General features: G+C 36.7%; 2 protein-coding genes across 2 annotated transcripts; one reads left to right on the plus strand and one right to left on the minus strand.

Moving 5' to 3' along the window:
- The first annotated feature begins 518 nt into the window (after positions 1-518).
- Positions 519-10,495, plus strand: LOC122761154 (H-2 class I histocompatibility antigen, Q9 alpha chain-like). Its single transcript, XM_044016342.1, has 8 exons — positions 519-653; positions 1,464-1,724; positions 4,507-4,785; positions 6,491-6,793; positions 7,561-7,662; positions 8,304-8,321; positions 8,556-8,627; positions 9,418-10,495. Exons 1-7 carry the CDS (start codon positions 602-604, stop codon positions 8,600-8,602), a joined length of 1,062 nt encoding a protein of 353 aa, XP_043872277.1. The 5' UTR covers positions 519-601; the 3' UTR covers positions 8,603-8,627; positions 9,418-10,495.
- A 1,869-nt stretch (positions 10,496-12,364) lies between these two features.
- Positions 12,365-15,928, minus strand: psmb8a (proteasome 20S subunit beta 8A). Its single transcript, XM_044016340.1, has 6 exons — positions 15,550-15,928; positions 14,881-15,022; positions 14,651-14,762; positions 14,115-14,244; positions 13,275-13,479; positions 12,365-12,769 (listed from the first exon to the last, which is right to left on the minus strand). The coding sequence occupies exons 1-6, from the start codon at positions 15,694-15,696 to the stop codon at positions 12,681-12,683; spliced, it is 825 nt and encodes a 274-aa protein (XP_043872275.1). The 5' UTR covers positions 15,697-15,928; the 3' UTR covers positions 12,365-12,680.
- Positions 15,929-15,994: the final 66 nt, after the last annotated feature.

A 15,994-nucleotide genomic window follows, 5' to 3' on the forward strand; every position in this document is an offset into this window, starting at 1 on the left:
TTCAACATTAATATGTACATGAGCTTGTTTTGTGTTTTTATTACAGTTGTCCATATTATTATTGACTGTTTTTGATATTTATACTTTCATTCAGCGTCATAAATATGTTGATATTGTGAAGTGTTCATCATTCCATTTGAAAACAGACACTTTTACTTTGAAATAATGTGAAATGAATAACCTAATTGTGATCTCATGATGGAATACTGTGTGATAAATCTAAGCTCTTTTCCCACCCTTGTTGTTCCGCCTCCTCTTGACCAGACTCGACACTCATTGGCCCCCAGGTCATTTTGAGTTTGACACCCCTGGGTTAGAGGAAGGCTCAGGGTTGGGCTTATGAAGGGGGGCGTGTCCTGAGCCAACTCCTAAAATAACGTGAGTTTGTAACTTTCACTTTCGTTCATAACCTGAGTGAGTCAGTTTCACCCGGAGTTTAGTGACGTTGAGGCTCATATTGAATTGTCATTGGCTCAGATGGAGGTTGATGTTCACGCCTCTCAGTGTTTTTATCTCAGTGTTTGTCGCTGGAGTCTCAGTTTGTCTTCTTCTGGAGAAAGACGCAGTTTCACCGTCACTTCAACAAACGGAGAAAATCACTATGAAGATCCTGCTTTTACTGGTTCTGCTGGGAATACACAGCGCGAGCGCAGGTGAGCTTCTTTTATGTATAATGTTTGATCGATTGTAACAAATGTTTCATGTGTTTTTATCATGTTTGTATGAATGTGACGTCATCTGATGGTCCTGGATGTTTAGTTGTAGGACTCCATTCTAGTTTCTAACAATGTCAAATATATTGAATTATATGATTGTTTATTATTTTCTTCATCATACAGTCTAATGTGCACATATGCACTTCCACCATTTCACTTTTAGTTATTCATGACCTCATGAAGGTCTATAAAAAGGTGTGAGCTCCAAACACGGAAAACAACTTTAAAACCTTTTTTAAGTGTATTTATTTTCATCTGATATGATGAATAAACTTCATTTAGACGGATCTTACTGATAATTAAACCCTTTTATACAACATTTCACAATAAAATATGAATCAGCAGCTAAATCGTGTATATTTTATCATTAAAAGTGACTCTTCTCATAATGATGAAATAAATAAATAACAGATAAATACCTTCTTGTCAAATGAATTTGTGAATGATTTATTTGTACAACACGTTTGGATAAAAAACTAATTCATAAATAAATAGTTATAAATGCATTGATAAGATATTACTAAAGAAAACATTAAAGACTAAAAGTTTATAAGTTATTTTTTAATGAAGAGAATTATTCAATAAAATAATAAAATCTTATAAATATACAGTATGTCTAGATAGATATTTGTCACTGAGGAGGAGTGAAATGTGTTTGAATGTATTTGATGTCGTCTTGACTCTGAGTTCAGTGATTTATAAAACTGTCATTCTGAAATCTTAAGTCTCGTTCACTGTCTCTCACAGGAATTCACTCTCTGAAGTATTTCTACACTTCATCATCTGAAGTCCCAAACTTCCCACAGTTTGTGACTGTTGGTTTGGTTGATGATGTTCAGATATCTTACTATGACAGCAACACAATGCAAGAAGTACCCAAACAGGACTGGATGAGGAAGAACACAGATCCACAGTACTGGGAGAGAGAGACTGAGATCTCTTTGGGTACCCAGCAGACCTTCAAAGCCAACATTGAAATTGCAAAGCAGCGCTTCAACCAAACTGGAGGTTTGTTTGTGTTTCACTTTTTACTGATAAAATGTGTATTAATCACCTCACACACACACTCATATTATTTATACACAGTCTACTTTAACTAACGCCTCTTTCTGAAAGTATTAAATAATATTTTCTTTTTTTAACAAAGACTCAGGAAATGTAAACATGTTTAAATCTTCATTCACAGCCTGAACAGCATTTACACTTTTTCACAGTGAGACTGTGTCGCTCTGCTGTTACACCACCTGTACACTAGATGTCAGTGTAGTTTCTATGATTGAAAGTGAATGAATCATGTTGGAGTTCTAAAGTTGAACAACAATGATCCTTATTGATATTATTCTGATTATTTATTTATTTTAAAGTTAATCAGTGAAGATGATGTTTGCAACCAGTGAACTTATCAATGTGACTGAGAGTCATGGAGCAGACATGCTGCTAATCTGACCAATCACAGTTTAGAGCTGCAACAATTCATCAATTACAATCACAATCACTTTTTATTGTGAAGTACATTTACACATACAAGGAATTTGACTTGGTGTTTTGGTGCATTTAAATAGAAGAAAATACAATTAGAAAATAAAAATAAAGACCTAAGATATAAATAAATGTATACAGCAACACAAACATAAAATATTTACATGAGGTGCAGTGGGTTAAAATAAATTATTATCATTATTTTTAATATGTTTTTTGTTAATATGACGCATAAATCTACATTTGTTATCATTAATATAATGGCTGAATTGTGGGCTGGATCATGACAGTTTGTTTTTAAGTGGGGGGGTGGGGCCAATTATTTACTGTGTATGAATAAAATGTGAATGGTTAAAAGTTAAAAGATAAAAAGATGTTCTTTTAAAAAGATTGTTCACATTTTATGACCAAACAAAACTGAATTTCTGAAAGAATCAACAGTTGAATGGATCATTATAACAAAGCCCTGTCAGTTGTTGCTGTGTTGTCGATGACTTCAGCACAGAATCTTCAACTCTAAATGAATATTACTTTTATCCATGAAATGAAAATGTTAACAATTATCATTACCTTATACTCTATTACTCTTCACACCTTCATGTTCTCTTCATCGTCTTTGTCCATGTAAATCATCCACTTTATCACCGTTTGCATTTCTAAATAGTTAATATTGGGTTAAAGCAGAGGAGGTCAGTGATTGTGTGATGATGATGATAATGCAGAGGTCAGGGGTCATCTGCAGAAATAACATTTGTAGAATAAGCTCCAGGTCAGTGTGTTCTAGTGATGATTCATCAAAACTCTGATCTGATACAGGTGACGTTAAAGAGGGTCCACACACAAATATTCAGGTCTAAGTTTGAACTCGTTGTGGGCGACATGGACAAAAGATGATATCTCCACGATAACGATAATGAGTGGATATCCTTTAAAACTCTGAGATATAACTCATCGATTGTTGCTTACAATCATAATATCAAAGGGACACAGTGTTTAAGGAAAACAGTTTAGACGTCACCTGCAACCAGGCTCCTATTGGACGATACCAGCTGTCAATCACTGGTTTAACTCCATGTGAAGCAATCACAGCAGCGTCTTGTGTTGTTTATGTTCCACATTTAACAATGTGTTTAACCAAAAGCACAAATGAATAAAGTGATTATTGAACATGAACCAAACTGCTGACCAATGAAAGTGATTCTAACACCAGGTGTGAACCAACTGAGGCTGTGACAAGTAATCTATTCATCAATGATGAATCAGTTACTAAATGAATCAACTGTTTCCATCAATATTCTTTTTTCTTAGTTTTAAAACACATTGTTCAGCTTCTTCAATGTGAATATTTTCTGGTTTCTTGTTACAAAGAAATGATTCAAAAAACGGATTAGTTTTATTCTCTGGACAAAAGAGGACATTTGAAAACATCATTTGGAGGTTGATCAATATTTGTTGACGTTGTACAGAACAAACAGCTGATCAGTGATTAATGGAGAGAAGAATGAATAATGAACATAATGGTTAGTTGCAGCCCTGGCACCAACGCAGCAGACTCTCAGGTGTGAACACAGACTAAAGTGATGTGACGTCATCACACAGACTTATTCTGTGGAGTCGTCATGAAAGTGAAAACTGTGTGTTTGTGTTGGATGGAACTGACCTTACTTTCTAGCACATGTCTCTGCAGTGTTGCTCCTGCACATACACACTTTGAGATGACGCTGCTTCACAACAGTATCTTGTACGAACACAATTACAATAAGAAGGAAAACAGAATTCAAACATTGAGTCGAGTGTGACGTCAAAGTCAACTCGGCTCACTGACTCGTCCCACCCCAGCGTCACAGGAAAAACTGTCTCACAAAACTCAAGAGAAGTGAGACAGTTGTTGAATGAAACTTAAGAAAAGGTGGATCAACAGTGACCAGTGAACATGACATGAGAGTCAAACCAGAGAAATTCTCTGGACAATTGTCACAGAACATTTTCTGACACATTACAGTTGAAACAGTGATTTAATGACATGATGAAAATGTCTCATCATAAATAATAAGATTTTAAGGTATAAAGTAGAGCAACACATGATATTACATTTATTGTGCAATAATGAACCACATTGTGTAGAAGAAATAATAAATAAATGACAGAATGAGACGTTAGATTTGATCATAGTGTCAGAGCCATAACACTTTTTATTTAATGCTGATTAATGATGTCACTCCATCAAACCTGTGTGTTGTTCTCTGTGGTAAAGAGATGATGTAAACTCTCTCTCTCTCTCTCTCTCTCTCTCTCTCTCTCTCTCTCTCAGGTGTTCACATTGTCCAGAGAATGTATGGCTGTGACTGGGATGATGAGACTGGAGAAGTTAATGGTTATAATCAGTATGGTTATGATGGAGAAGACTTCATAGTATTGGACCTGAAGACAGAGACATGGATCGCTCCATCATCACAGGCTGTCATCACCAAAAACAAATGGGATGCTGATAAAGCTCAACTTGCTCAAAAGAAAAACTACCTCACCCAGTTGTGTCCTGAGTGGTTGAAGAAGTACGTAGAGTATGGGAAGAGCTCTCTGCAGAGAACAGGTAAAACCCCAGAACCTGAATGAACATAATCTTCATACGTGTCTTTTATTTCTGATGATGTCTTTTACCACCACTGTGTCTCACACTGATGACGTGTCTCTCTCTCTCTCTGTCTCTTCATCTCTCTGTCTCACTCTCTTTTCCCCGTGTCTCTCTTTCACACGCACATTTATAAGCACTCTTTTTTTTCCTTCTCCTCGTGTTTTCCTTTTTTGTTTGTTTATGTCCACAACAGTTTCACTCTCTGTCTCTTTTAGCGTCCACAGTCTTTTCTAAGTCTCTGTCTCCCATTTCACATTTCTTCATCTGTCTCTTAGAGCTCGACTAAATAATAAAGAACAAATGAGTTATTTGGTCCATAAAATATGTTGATCTGTGTTTCTGAAACCTGGAAATTATGATGACGTTCTCAAATGTCTTGTTTTGTCCATAAACCAAAATTATTCACTTTTAGTTAGGGCCCGAGCCACGAATGGCGGGGGCCGGGACGGCGAGGAACCTCCTATTGTAATCCTTCAGATTATTATTATATCCGTGGCTTTCCGGTCGTTTTTGAGGGGTTAACGTGCATGAAAACTCCTGAAACTTGGCATGGAGGTCAGGTCTGGTGAAAATGCGATATTGGCATAGGTCCCAAACCCGTGTGTTACTCAAGGGCTCTATAGCGCCCCCTAAGTTGAAAACTGAGGCAAAATTGAGTTTCACTGAATTTCCCAAAACTTTGTGGAAAGATGTTATAGACCAAGACGAACAAAAAAGTCGACTGTAACCATGGCCTCAACTCAACAGGAAGTCAGCCATTTTGAATTTTGGCCTCCATTTTGGTGATTTGCATCCTACGTAATTGAGCAAACTCGTCCAAGCGTGTTTGTCATAAAAACGCGCCACTTTGTACGAGACACATCAAAGATGAAATGTTGAAAGGGTTGGGGGATTCAAAACAGTGTTGCCACGGCAACCCTCGTTATTTCTTTGTTATTTGAAGCAAAGAAACCAGAAAATGTTCACATTTAAAAAGCTGAAAAGTCAGAAATCTTGCATTAATCATTTAAAAAAAAACTTGAAATTGCTAATCAAAATAGATGGTGATTAATTTAGTAATCAAATAATAAACAATTCATCATTGCAGCCATATTTTAACTATAGCTTATGCTGCAGATATTGTGACAATAAATCTTAGTATTAGATTAATATTAATAATAAAGAAAACACATCTATTCAATTGAAATTCAATATATGTGGAAAAAATGACACATTTTGTATTTTATCTGACAAAACACAATAAATATATTACATTCTAAAAAATAAAGTAAAACATAAAATAATATAATTTTGCACTGCTGCAACGTCCATGTTCCAGTTTAAGATGAATAAATGAATTCAAAGTGTTCATCTATCATCAAAATAGAAACCATTTTAAAAGGTTTACAACATGAAGACAACAAATGATGTGAAATGAAGTCAATCAGTGAAAGAAAGAAAGAAACATGTAACAATAAGTTGTTTTTAAAAGAAAGAAGTATTTAAAGATAGTGAGTTAGTCAGTCTGATCTCATCAGAAAAAAGGTCCAGACTGAAAAAGTCCAGTCCTCAGATGTGTGAAAACCTCAATTTACAGCCAGACTCAGAAACGAATGCAGGATCAATGACAGCAAACAGGAATGTGAGTTATAATAAAGTGTCAACGTTTGTTTTCCTTCTCCAGAGCTTCCCTCAGTGTCTCTCCTCCAGAAGTCTCCCTCCTCTCCAGTGACCTGCCACGCTACAGGTTTCTACCCAAACAAAGCCTTGTTGTTCTGGAGGAAAGAAGGAGAGGAGCTTCATGAGGACGTGGACCACGGAGAGACTCTGCCCAACCATGACGGAACCTTCCAGATGAGCACTGACCTGCGAGTGTCATCAATCCCACCTGAGGACTGGAGGAAGTATGACTGCGTGTTCCAGCTCTCTGGTGTGAACGAGGACGTTGTCAAAGTACTGGACAAAGACGCCGTCCAATCCAACAGAGGTAAAACTCCTAAACACTCCTTTAATTCACTGTAATAGTTCTGCAGGTCATGCTTGTTGCTTTTCATTGATTCATGAACACTTTCATTGTAGGTGTGTATTCAGTCCATGCTTGTGCTGCATCATGACATCATCATGTGACAAATCCATCAAAGAAAAGTTTTCTTTCACTACTTGTCTTCATGTTATGGTTTTATTTTATAAAACCTTTGATAAAGTTGAAAGTCTCCAGCTTAAATCATGGTCAAAAGTTCAGTTCTTCAGTGATCCACAGATAAAATGGACATTCTTTCTTTTGTCGTGATGAATAATTACACCATGTGACCACTAGAGACAGTTTTTTATTCATGTCACTAATGATGAGTAGATTCACATGTGCATAAATCAATAAAGGTCAAATTGATCGGTCAGATATGTTCACAGTTCAAATGACATTTGGACACAATATTAGGATTTGAATGTAGATATATTTGCTTATATACATATTTGGAAATAATGTCATTATGAGTCAAAATGATTTGATTTCCTCATAAATAACCACAAATAAATAATAAATATCATCAAATAAAAAGGTTATTTATGCCAAATTTAATCCTACGTGCATTTAAAATATGATGTGAAGTGTAAACATATAAAACATATATATATATATGTTAATCAATGATACAGTAAAAGATTGAACTACATATATTGTGTGTGTGTGTGTGTGTCAGCTGCTTCATGTGCACAGGTTGTGACTGTTTGTTTTTTTGTGTTTTTGGTGAACAGTGAAGCCAATGGACACGACCATCATCATCATCGTTGCAGTGGTTGTTCTTATCGCCATCATCTTCGCTGCCGCTGCTTTCTTCTTGTACAGAAGATTCAGTGGTGAGAGCAACACACACACACACACACACACACACACACTGACAGTGTTGTCACTTGTTTTATTTCACACTTTGAGTTGATGCTTTAAAGTCACAAAGGTGAGATTTCTTCACACATGGATCATATTTGTAAACCTGTATCATCAACATCAACAGTCCAATGATACTAAACCACTTTTGCTCCATTTATTTCTTCAGACCAGGTTGATTTTTGTTTTTTCAAAGGTTCACTTCTGACAGAGACACTCACACAAACATTTAGGCCAAATATTTACATGTATGCGTTTCATTTGCATAGAAACGTAGAAACTTCAAGTGACTTTTTTCAGTCAAACATGAAGGAAACAATTGAAAATGACATTTCTAATGTAATGTTTGTACATTGTGACTGATGAAATAGGAATGTTTTCACACTCAACAGATTTCTGCTTTGATTCCAATTTAAATAGACGTCAGTGTCACCATGACATCATCACTACAGCGTGATGATGTCATGGAGCAGGTTTAGAAAAAGAAATGATTTCTAATGTGGAAACTGAAGCTGGAAGTGATTTCTGTTTCACTTTGTGTGAGTTGAAGAGAAACAAATCACTGGTGACAACATGATGTTTGGAATGATTTTCATTTTCTTTCCTTTTTCAGCCAAATCCGCCCCATCTCGTAAGTAAAGATTTGTATTTCCATGATTCATATTTAGAATTTAGAATTCTAACTTAGGTTGAAATGGACGTGGTATTGACACAGCTGTTATTCTACATGTTTACAGAACATGTCCAGGTTTATATGTGTTCATACAGACATATGAGAGCTTTGCTTTTCATGCAAAGACTTGAAAAAAGAAGGAAAGAAAAGAAAAGTGTGATCTTTGTTAACAATGTGTTTCTGACCCCACAGCTGCGAGCAGCACTGAGGTGCAGCAGCTGAACACTGAGAGAGAATAAATGACAAATACATCACCGTTCCTTTGTAAGTAAAACAAAATCACTGAAGAGTTTTCTGTCCATAAAGAAGATCAAATGAACGGCTTTCTTAAAGTGACATGAACATTTTTGTCACCATAAACATTTGGGTCATAATACCCAGCTCTAACTGACCAGTTACTTAAAATGAAGAGGAACTGAAATTAAAGCAAATCAATGACGTTTAGTGAAAGTAAAAACTGAACCATTGCAGTTTTAGGTCTAAAAAACAATGTGTATTCAAATATTTTTTGTAATTAGGGCCCAAGCCACGAATGGCAGGGGCCAGGATGGCTCCTAGCACGAGTGCGTGGAAACCATCTGGTGTGAGTGCGTGCAGTCCTAGTTATTATTATATACGTGTCTTTGCTGTGGTTAACGTGCATAAAAACTCAGAAACTATAACTAACGATATTGGCATAGGTCCCAAACCTGTGTTGCTCAAGGGCTCTATAGCGCCCCCTGAGGTGAAAACAGGCAAGTTTCACCGAATTTCCTGAAAGTTGGTGGGAAGATGTTATAGACCAAGACGAACAAAAAAGTCAACCGTAACCATGGCCTCAACTCAACAGGAAGTCAGCCATTTTGAATTTTTGCGTCCATTTTGGCCATTTGCACCCTACATAAATGACTTACACACATTAAGGGCGAAAACTTGTCGAAAGGTTTCACAGATTCAAAAGTGAGTTCAGGGAACTGCTGCACTCCCTGACTTGTGTGGGGACGCTTGCATTCTGGTGCGAGGGCCCTGTCATGACTGTGTGCAGTCCTAGTTTAATGTTGTTTTCTTTCTGTAGGTTCACAGAATCATCTCATCCACTGGAACAAGGAGTGATGTCACCAAAGGGAAATATTGATTCTCAGTCTAATCAGAAATTACTGATTAATCAGAAAACTACTGATTGATCATTTTAAATTATCAATGACAAATCTTCATCATTGTCAACACTTATTTCACAGTAAATACAAAGGAATCTGGTGAAATGTTGGCATTCAATCTGTCAATCAAATCAGGAGTTTTTCTCAAGTCAAACACAATGTTGACAACAATGAAAGCATCACAACTCTGTTTGCACACAAACACATTCTTGAAATCTTTGTGTGATCGTCCAAAACAAATCCACACATAGTTCCACCTTCATATTCCTGGTGTTGGGTATCGTCATGGAAACCATGAGAAATAGCACAACTCTGACTATATAGACTTTCTTTTCATTCTCTGGTTGTGTAAAATCACTGGGGACAACAGTGTAAGTCCATCAGCGTCGTTCAATCACACATTTACAACGTGGTATAGAGACTGTAGATTAGCTGCAGGTGTCATTGTGCTTTTATTTGTGGCACAATGTTTTGCCTCTTTACTCAACAAGATAGAAAATGATTGGACACATTTCCACCTGGTTTGTGTTGCATCTCTAAACTCACCGATAGTTCCATTTGCAGAAAATCTCTTTCTTCACTATATACACGATGCCACATGTTAATAATAATAATAATAATAATAATCATTCAGTGATGTATCGGCTGTAGATCCAAGACACAAACACACATTAAACAATAATGATTTTCCAGTTAAATATTTGGCTTGCATATTTCTTTAAATGTTAAAAAAATATATATGTATTTTTAGGATCTGAGTGATAATTATCAATAACATGTTTATTATTGCTGTTATAATATGTTTTGGTGTGTTGATTGTATTTTAATCAAATGAGTTAATAAAATAGGTGTGGTTTTTTTTAAATTGAATAATTATTTTATGTGTTTTGGTTAAATGAATTAACGTTAAAATAAGTTGCACTGTTATTTCTTTCCTTTTTTTAACTTGTATCTTGCTTTTCAATATTCAATAAATCCCCTGATTTTCCAAATTGATACCGTCTCTGTTTTGTTTTTCCTCATGAACAAAGACTTTGTGTTGCCACAGTTCTGTGTTAGACCTTTCACACTCTTAGAGCAGGCTCTGTAAACTCTGCAGTGGCTCCTTGTCGCTTTGGAAAAAAGTCAAAAATGAGGGAAGAAGTCTTATTTTGGAGATCAAAAAGAGTTATGTCAAGTTATTTTAACTTTGTGTCATCTCCAGTATCTGCTGCTCCTCCTGCAGCTTGTCTGCATTTACTGGAGTACGTCAGTCTGAACTGTGAATCTAATAAAGATTCATGGGTGTCCAAGTCCAAAAGCCGCATAGCTGATTTGGAAGTTGTCCCTTGACAGGAGGCAAATCTTTCTCAGAAACACAAATGGAGTGATGCTCAGAAACTCCATTGATTGTGTCTTAAAAGAACATGAATTATGTCTTTGGAGTGCATTTTTAAACTTTCAGGAGGCAGCTAATTTTTACTTCTATCAAAATTGGCTACTTTTTATTTCATTAGTCTTCCACAAATCTCATCCCATTGTTTATTTTTCTTCATCACAAGAGTTTTTTCTATGTTATATGAAAATACTGCAATAAAAATCTCTTTTTGTAGTTCTATATTTTCATAAATGCAGTGAACTATAGTTTTATATACAATCCTGGGCAGAGGTCTTAGTCCACCGCCAGCTTTTTTTGTTATTATATTTAACAAATCTCATGGTGACCTAAAATGTTTCTTGCAGCACTGTATAGAGTAAAACTGTAGTAGAAATACATCTCCAGGTGAATTAAACCTGGCTCTTTTGATAAAACAAAAAAGTGTGACTCTACAGAAAAATGAAAAAGAAACTACACTTTTTTTGTTATTTATTAGCTCATCATAGGTGGTTTACATTTTGTCTGAGAGAAAATAGAAGAGGTACTAACGTGACACGTACAACACGAACACATCTGCTGCTACAGGCTCTCGTTGCACTGTTAAAACCTGCAGCACTGAAGTCTACCTGGTAACTGATGACATTACAGCTGTCATCAAGTTCTGTGGCTCCTTCAGGTTAACTCTGGACATGTATAAAATTATGAAAGAAAGAATGTGTGACCATGTTACACTGGCGCTGGCTTCTCAACTCAAAATACATTTTGAATGGGCAGCTCCTCTTCTGTGGAGCAGTTGAAATTCATTGAATATCTCACATTGAAATATCTCTTATGAAACCAAACATTTTTTAACACTGGCTCTTGCGTTGAGACCTTATGTTATCTATCATTTTAATCATTTGAAATGTATGTTGTTTATGTTTTTATTGCTTTTATCTTTTTCCTTTCCCGCATTTTTATATATATATATATTTTTAAAACAAACTCACTGTTCAGCACTTGGGTCTTTAACATGCTTTATTGACGTGATTAAAGAGATGCACGTATCTAGACATAATGTTTTTAGTTAATGCTGTTTTGTGTTTTAAAGTCATGACCAGAAATGTGTGAACACAAACACATCTGACTCGATCTCCAACCTGTGGAGCTGAGTTCTGCATGGAAACAAGTGACATCACTGCTGATCTTTTTTTTTCTGCGCATTACTAACCCATGTGAACAGTATTAATATCAGTTACTGCTTTGAGATAAAATGACAGGTACTTTGGGAGAATCTGAACAAGACGTCATCACATTTCACCTTTTTTCTGATAAACTTTATCTAAAATATATATTATTTATTAGATTTACCTTAAATATCCTAAATATCTATACTATTTATATCATGTAAAAAAAACAGTCAAATTCTTCTCATTTTCATCGACACAATAATTTTTGTTCCTTTCACTTCGTACGATATGGCAACATAATTTAACCACACGGGTTAATTATTACAGGACAAAGGAGTGGGTAGAATAATAATAATCTTTATTATCAGAGCTGTATGAATACCACACTGAAACTTGGACTTAGTGTATCAACATGGACAAGACACACATGAAAATAACTGAATAAAGATCTTAACAATTAATTAATGAGGACAGTAATGTTTACTTTCATGTGTAAAGTAAGAAACGGTTCCATTTTTGTTTTTTTTACACATTTATCCAAAATCAGCAACACACTGACAGAAACAATGCAGTTTTTATTTCTTAACCCAAGTTAAAACGTTTCATCTTCTGTTGTGAGAGAAGATGAAGGTTGGCCTGAGTGTCAGCGTCAAACTCAGAACATTCCCTTCTTGTAGCGATGGATCAGCTCTGATACGTCTTCCTTACACACTTTAATCCAGCCGTCTTCCTGCATGTGGTACACTGGAGAAACACAAACACGGAACAGAAAGTAGTAGTGCAGTTTTAGTCTACACCCTTTCAATTTCTTTTTCCCACATTCCATTTAGCATGTTCATTTTGACCTGAATCCACTGTGAACAGTTGGTCCTTGAGTCTATGGGAATATTTGTGCCAGAACTGAGAGATTTCTCTCTTCTTTTAAGATAACGCAAGCCAAATTAGAATCAGGTCATCCGTCGAAAGGAATGTTTGAGGCAAATGAAATGCTATATTGTATGAGGGAGGTCACACTGATGTTATACTGATGTTGCCGCCAAAAGCTTTTCAGTAACAATCCAAGTAAACAGACATTTCCTTAAAGGTGTTTGTGTGGTGCTGAGTGTTGTCCAGATAGATTTTTAGGGGCCATTTACATGCAGTGTCTAAAAAGAAGATATCAGAGGTGTTTTTGAAGCAGAGCGCTCTAAACTGTTGTGTCTTGTTGCTTACAATAAATGTTCTACATTTATTCTCAGAGCATACTCACTGTTGACCACTCCACCGGAGTAGGCGTCCCTGTGCGTTGCATGAACGATGCCACGGCGACCTAGTTCGTACGCCTCCTCTACCGTCATGTCTTCTCTGTAACCACTGTCCACCACGCCATAGGCGTAACTGTTTCCACAGCCAGTGGAGAACATCGAGCCAGACAGACGTGTCCCATTAGAGTCCACATAGTACAAACCAGGTCCCTGGTGAGAACACAGTCATTACAGGGTCTGCAGGAAATATGAATTCTGAGATTTTGGAAGCTTAATATCAGTATTGCTTTGTATGTATTAGGAGCCGAAGTATGTCAAGTAGCAAGTATTGAGCTCTCGAAGGATCACCATAATTACCAAGACTTAAAACTTAAAGGCTTGGTCTCACTGGCTGTTTTTAGGAGAATGCTGGACCACTCTGAGGCAGACACTTTTGGTTTGTGAACAAAACAAGACATTTGAGAACATCATCCTTTCCAGGTTTGACGAACACCAATCAACAATTTTTAAGGTTTTCTGATATTTTATGGATCAAACGATTAATCGATTACTCGAGAAAATAATCGGCCGATTAATCGATTATGTAAATAATCGTTATTGCAGCTCTATATATTTGTGTATAGTATGAATGGCTGCTGACTGATTGCCTGTAACCTTGTTGTACTTTGTTTGTTTGTAACTGTGCTGCTGCCTGTCTTGGCCAGGACACACTTGAAAAAGAGATTTTTCCTGCTTCAATAAAGGTCACATAGAAATAAATAAACCAAAACTACCACAATGAAAAGGACTGAAAATTGCTATAACCTGTGATGCTCAGTGAAAGTATAAGCACAACCTGAGTTTACCTTTTTGTCCCACCCACAGATCATGCTGCCCATGGAGAGGCCCATGCCTCTGTAACCCACCATCATGTTCGACAGCAGTTTGGAGGCAGCAGCAACAGAGATCCTGTGGTTGTTCCTCAGCCTGTACAGCCTGAGAGACATAAAATCAATATTAAATGAATCAGTTATTAAGACAAATCAATTGGCAAATCAGTCACCTGCTCATGTCCCCAACTTAATAATGGACATGTCAATCATTAACACTCCAGACTGAGACAGACCGGTTGACTCTCACTGACAACACCATGTAGTTTGGTTCAATATGGTGTGGACTTTGGTCCAGGAGAGTGACCAGTTCAGTGGATGTTTATCGGTGCGATAAGCAGCCTTGACATGGCATAGATTTTTAAATTGACATTTATCTTTTATTTATTTTTGAATATTTTGTAGTTACTGGTGCTTCCTGGACAAGCTGTCAATTAAACAGGGGCATGTTGATAAATGGGCATAGATGGAACATTAAATGAAAAACAACAACAACAACACTCATGACAGACCTGCATTCTTTAGCCAGGAGTCTTTCCCAGTACTGACAGTCTGCAGCGCTGCCTGACATGGTGCCCAGCAGGTAGGGGTTGATCTCTATGACCTTGTTGACATCGTTGGATGCTGTGACGAAATTTTGAAAAAAAGGAATAATTAAATGAAAGCAGGACAATGCTTCCTGGTTGCACTTGTAATTGTACTATAAGAGAGGTGTAAAGTCATTCCCAAACTTTGTACTTACCTAAGTAACGGCCAGCTGACGCCCTGGAGTCCACAGCCACGATGACTCCATGTTTGAACTTGAAGGCCAGTGTGGTCGTGCCATGGTTCAGGTCAATACACACACCTCCTTCACTGTTGCAGGACTTGAGAAACCCTGATGGCTGTGATGGAACCAAAGCACATTGACACGCATGAAAAATAAAGACAAACCACAGGATGGCCGGGGCAGATTTTTTAGTATTTGGCATTTTAAGATTTATTTTACAGCACTTTATTCAAGATTAGTGCGTTTATTATTTAAATAACAGCCATTAACTGAAGCTAATTTATGAGGCTCTGGTTGAGGTTAGGATTAAATAATGAATGAATAATGGTTAGGTTAGTTAGGGAAACAATGAGGTTTTGGTTAGGCTGTAGAAATGAATGAAAATCAATGCAGATCCTTATAGCGTGCACACGAGACAATAAAGTCAATTTGACCTCATATATCTTGTTTCAATAACTAACGATACTTAAACGCAGACACTGAGAACAAGTGACGCGTAAAAGTGTCCAGAGACGCGTAAAAGAAGTCGGCGTCCGACGCTTCGTGCCTTCGTGACAGGTTTACATGATATTTATGCATCGTGTCATAAATTCACTGACATGATTCACATCAGAAAGCTGTCACAGAACTCTTCATACTCACGTCTACACCCAAAGGCACCGCAAATTCTTGCGTTTTGGTCCCAAAACTGTAGTGGTTGACTCGGTCGACGAGATGCGACTTAGCTGGAAATATCTGCCCTCGGAGTTCAGCGCTGGGCTTAAAACCACCTACGTCGAAAAGAGCCATTATCTGTTAAAGTGACGGAAACTAAAACGATATGAAAATGTACCTTTTTTGTGTATTTGTATCAAAATGACGAGAGGCGTCGGACAAGGCGTCAATAATAGTTTCCTTGTGCGTAACAAAGATTCGAAAGTGAAAGTTTTTTTCAAGAGGTTTCACTTGTTTCCTCTTAAAAAAGGATTTAAAGGGGTCAACAACATAAAACATTTATACGACCATCAATAAACACGTTAAATGATTTTGTTATGAAAATGGCTTGTGGATCAGTCGAAAACTCCACGATACAATTTAATGTTAAATA

The sequence above is a fragment of the Solea senegalensis genome, unplaced genomic scaffold (genome assembly GCF_019176455.1).
Source record: "Solea senegalensis isolate Sse05_10M unplaced genomic scaffold, IFAPA_SoseM_1 scf7180000014353, whole genome shotgun sequence".
In the NCBI taxonomy this organism is placed as follows: domain Eukaryota; kingdom Metazoa; phylum Chordata; class Actinopteri; order Pleuronectiformes; family Soleidae; genus Solea; species Solea senegalensis.

What these genes read in the sequence shown, in the direction of transcription:
- LOC122761154 (XM_044016342.1), top strand. Translation starts at nt 602, where the DNA reads ATGAAGATCCTGCTTTTACTGGTTCTGCTGGGAATACACAGCGCGAGC. An exon ending in AATACACAGCGCGAGCGCAG is followed by an intron (nt 654 to 1,463) that starts GTGAGCTTCTTT and finishes TGTCTCTCACAG; the next exon opens with GAATTCACTCTCTGAAGTAT. An exon ending in GAGCTCTCTGCAGAGAACAG is followed by an intron (nt 4,786 to 6,490) that starts GTAAAACCCCAG and finishes TTCCTTCTCCAG; the next exon opens with AGCTTCCCTCAGTGTCTCTC.
- psmb8a (XM_044016340.1), bottom strand. Translation starts at nt 15,696, where the DNA reads ATGGCTCTTTTCGACGTAGGTGGTTTTAAGCCCAGCGCTGAACTCCGA. An exon ending in GTCAGCTGGCCGTTACTTAG is followed by an intron (nt 14,763 to 14,880) that starts GTAAGTACAAAG and finishes ATTTCGTCACAG; the next exon opens with CATCCAACGATGTCAACAAG. An exon ending in CTCCGGTGGAGTGGTCAACA is followed by an intron (nt 12,770 to 13,274) that starts GTGAGTATGCTC and finishes GTGTTTCTCCAG; the next exon opens with TGTACCACATGCAGGAAGAC.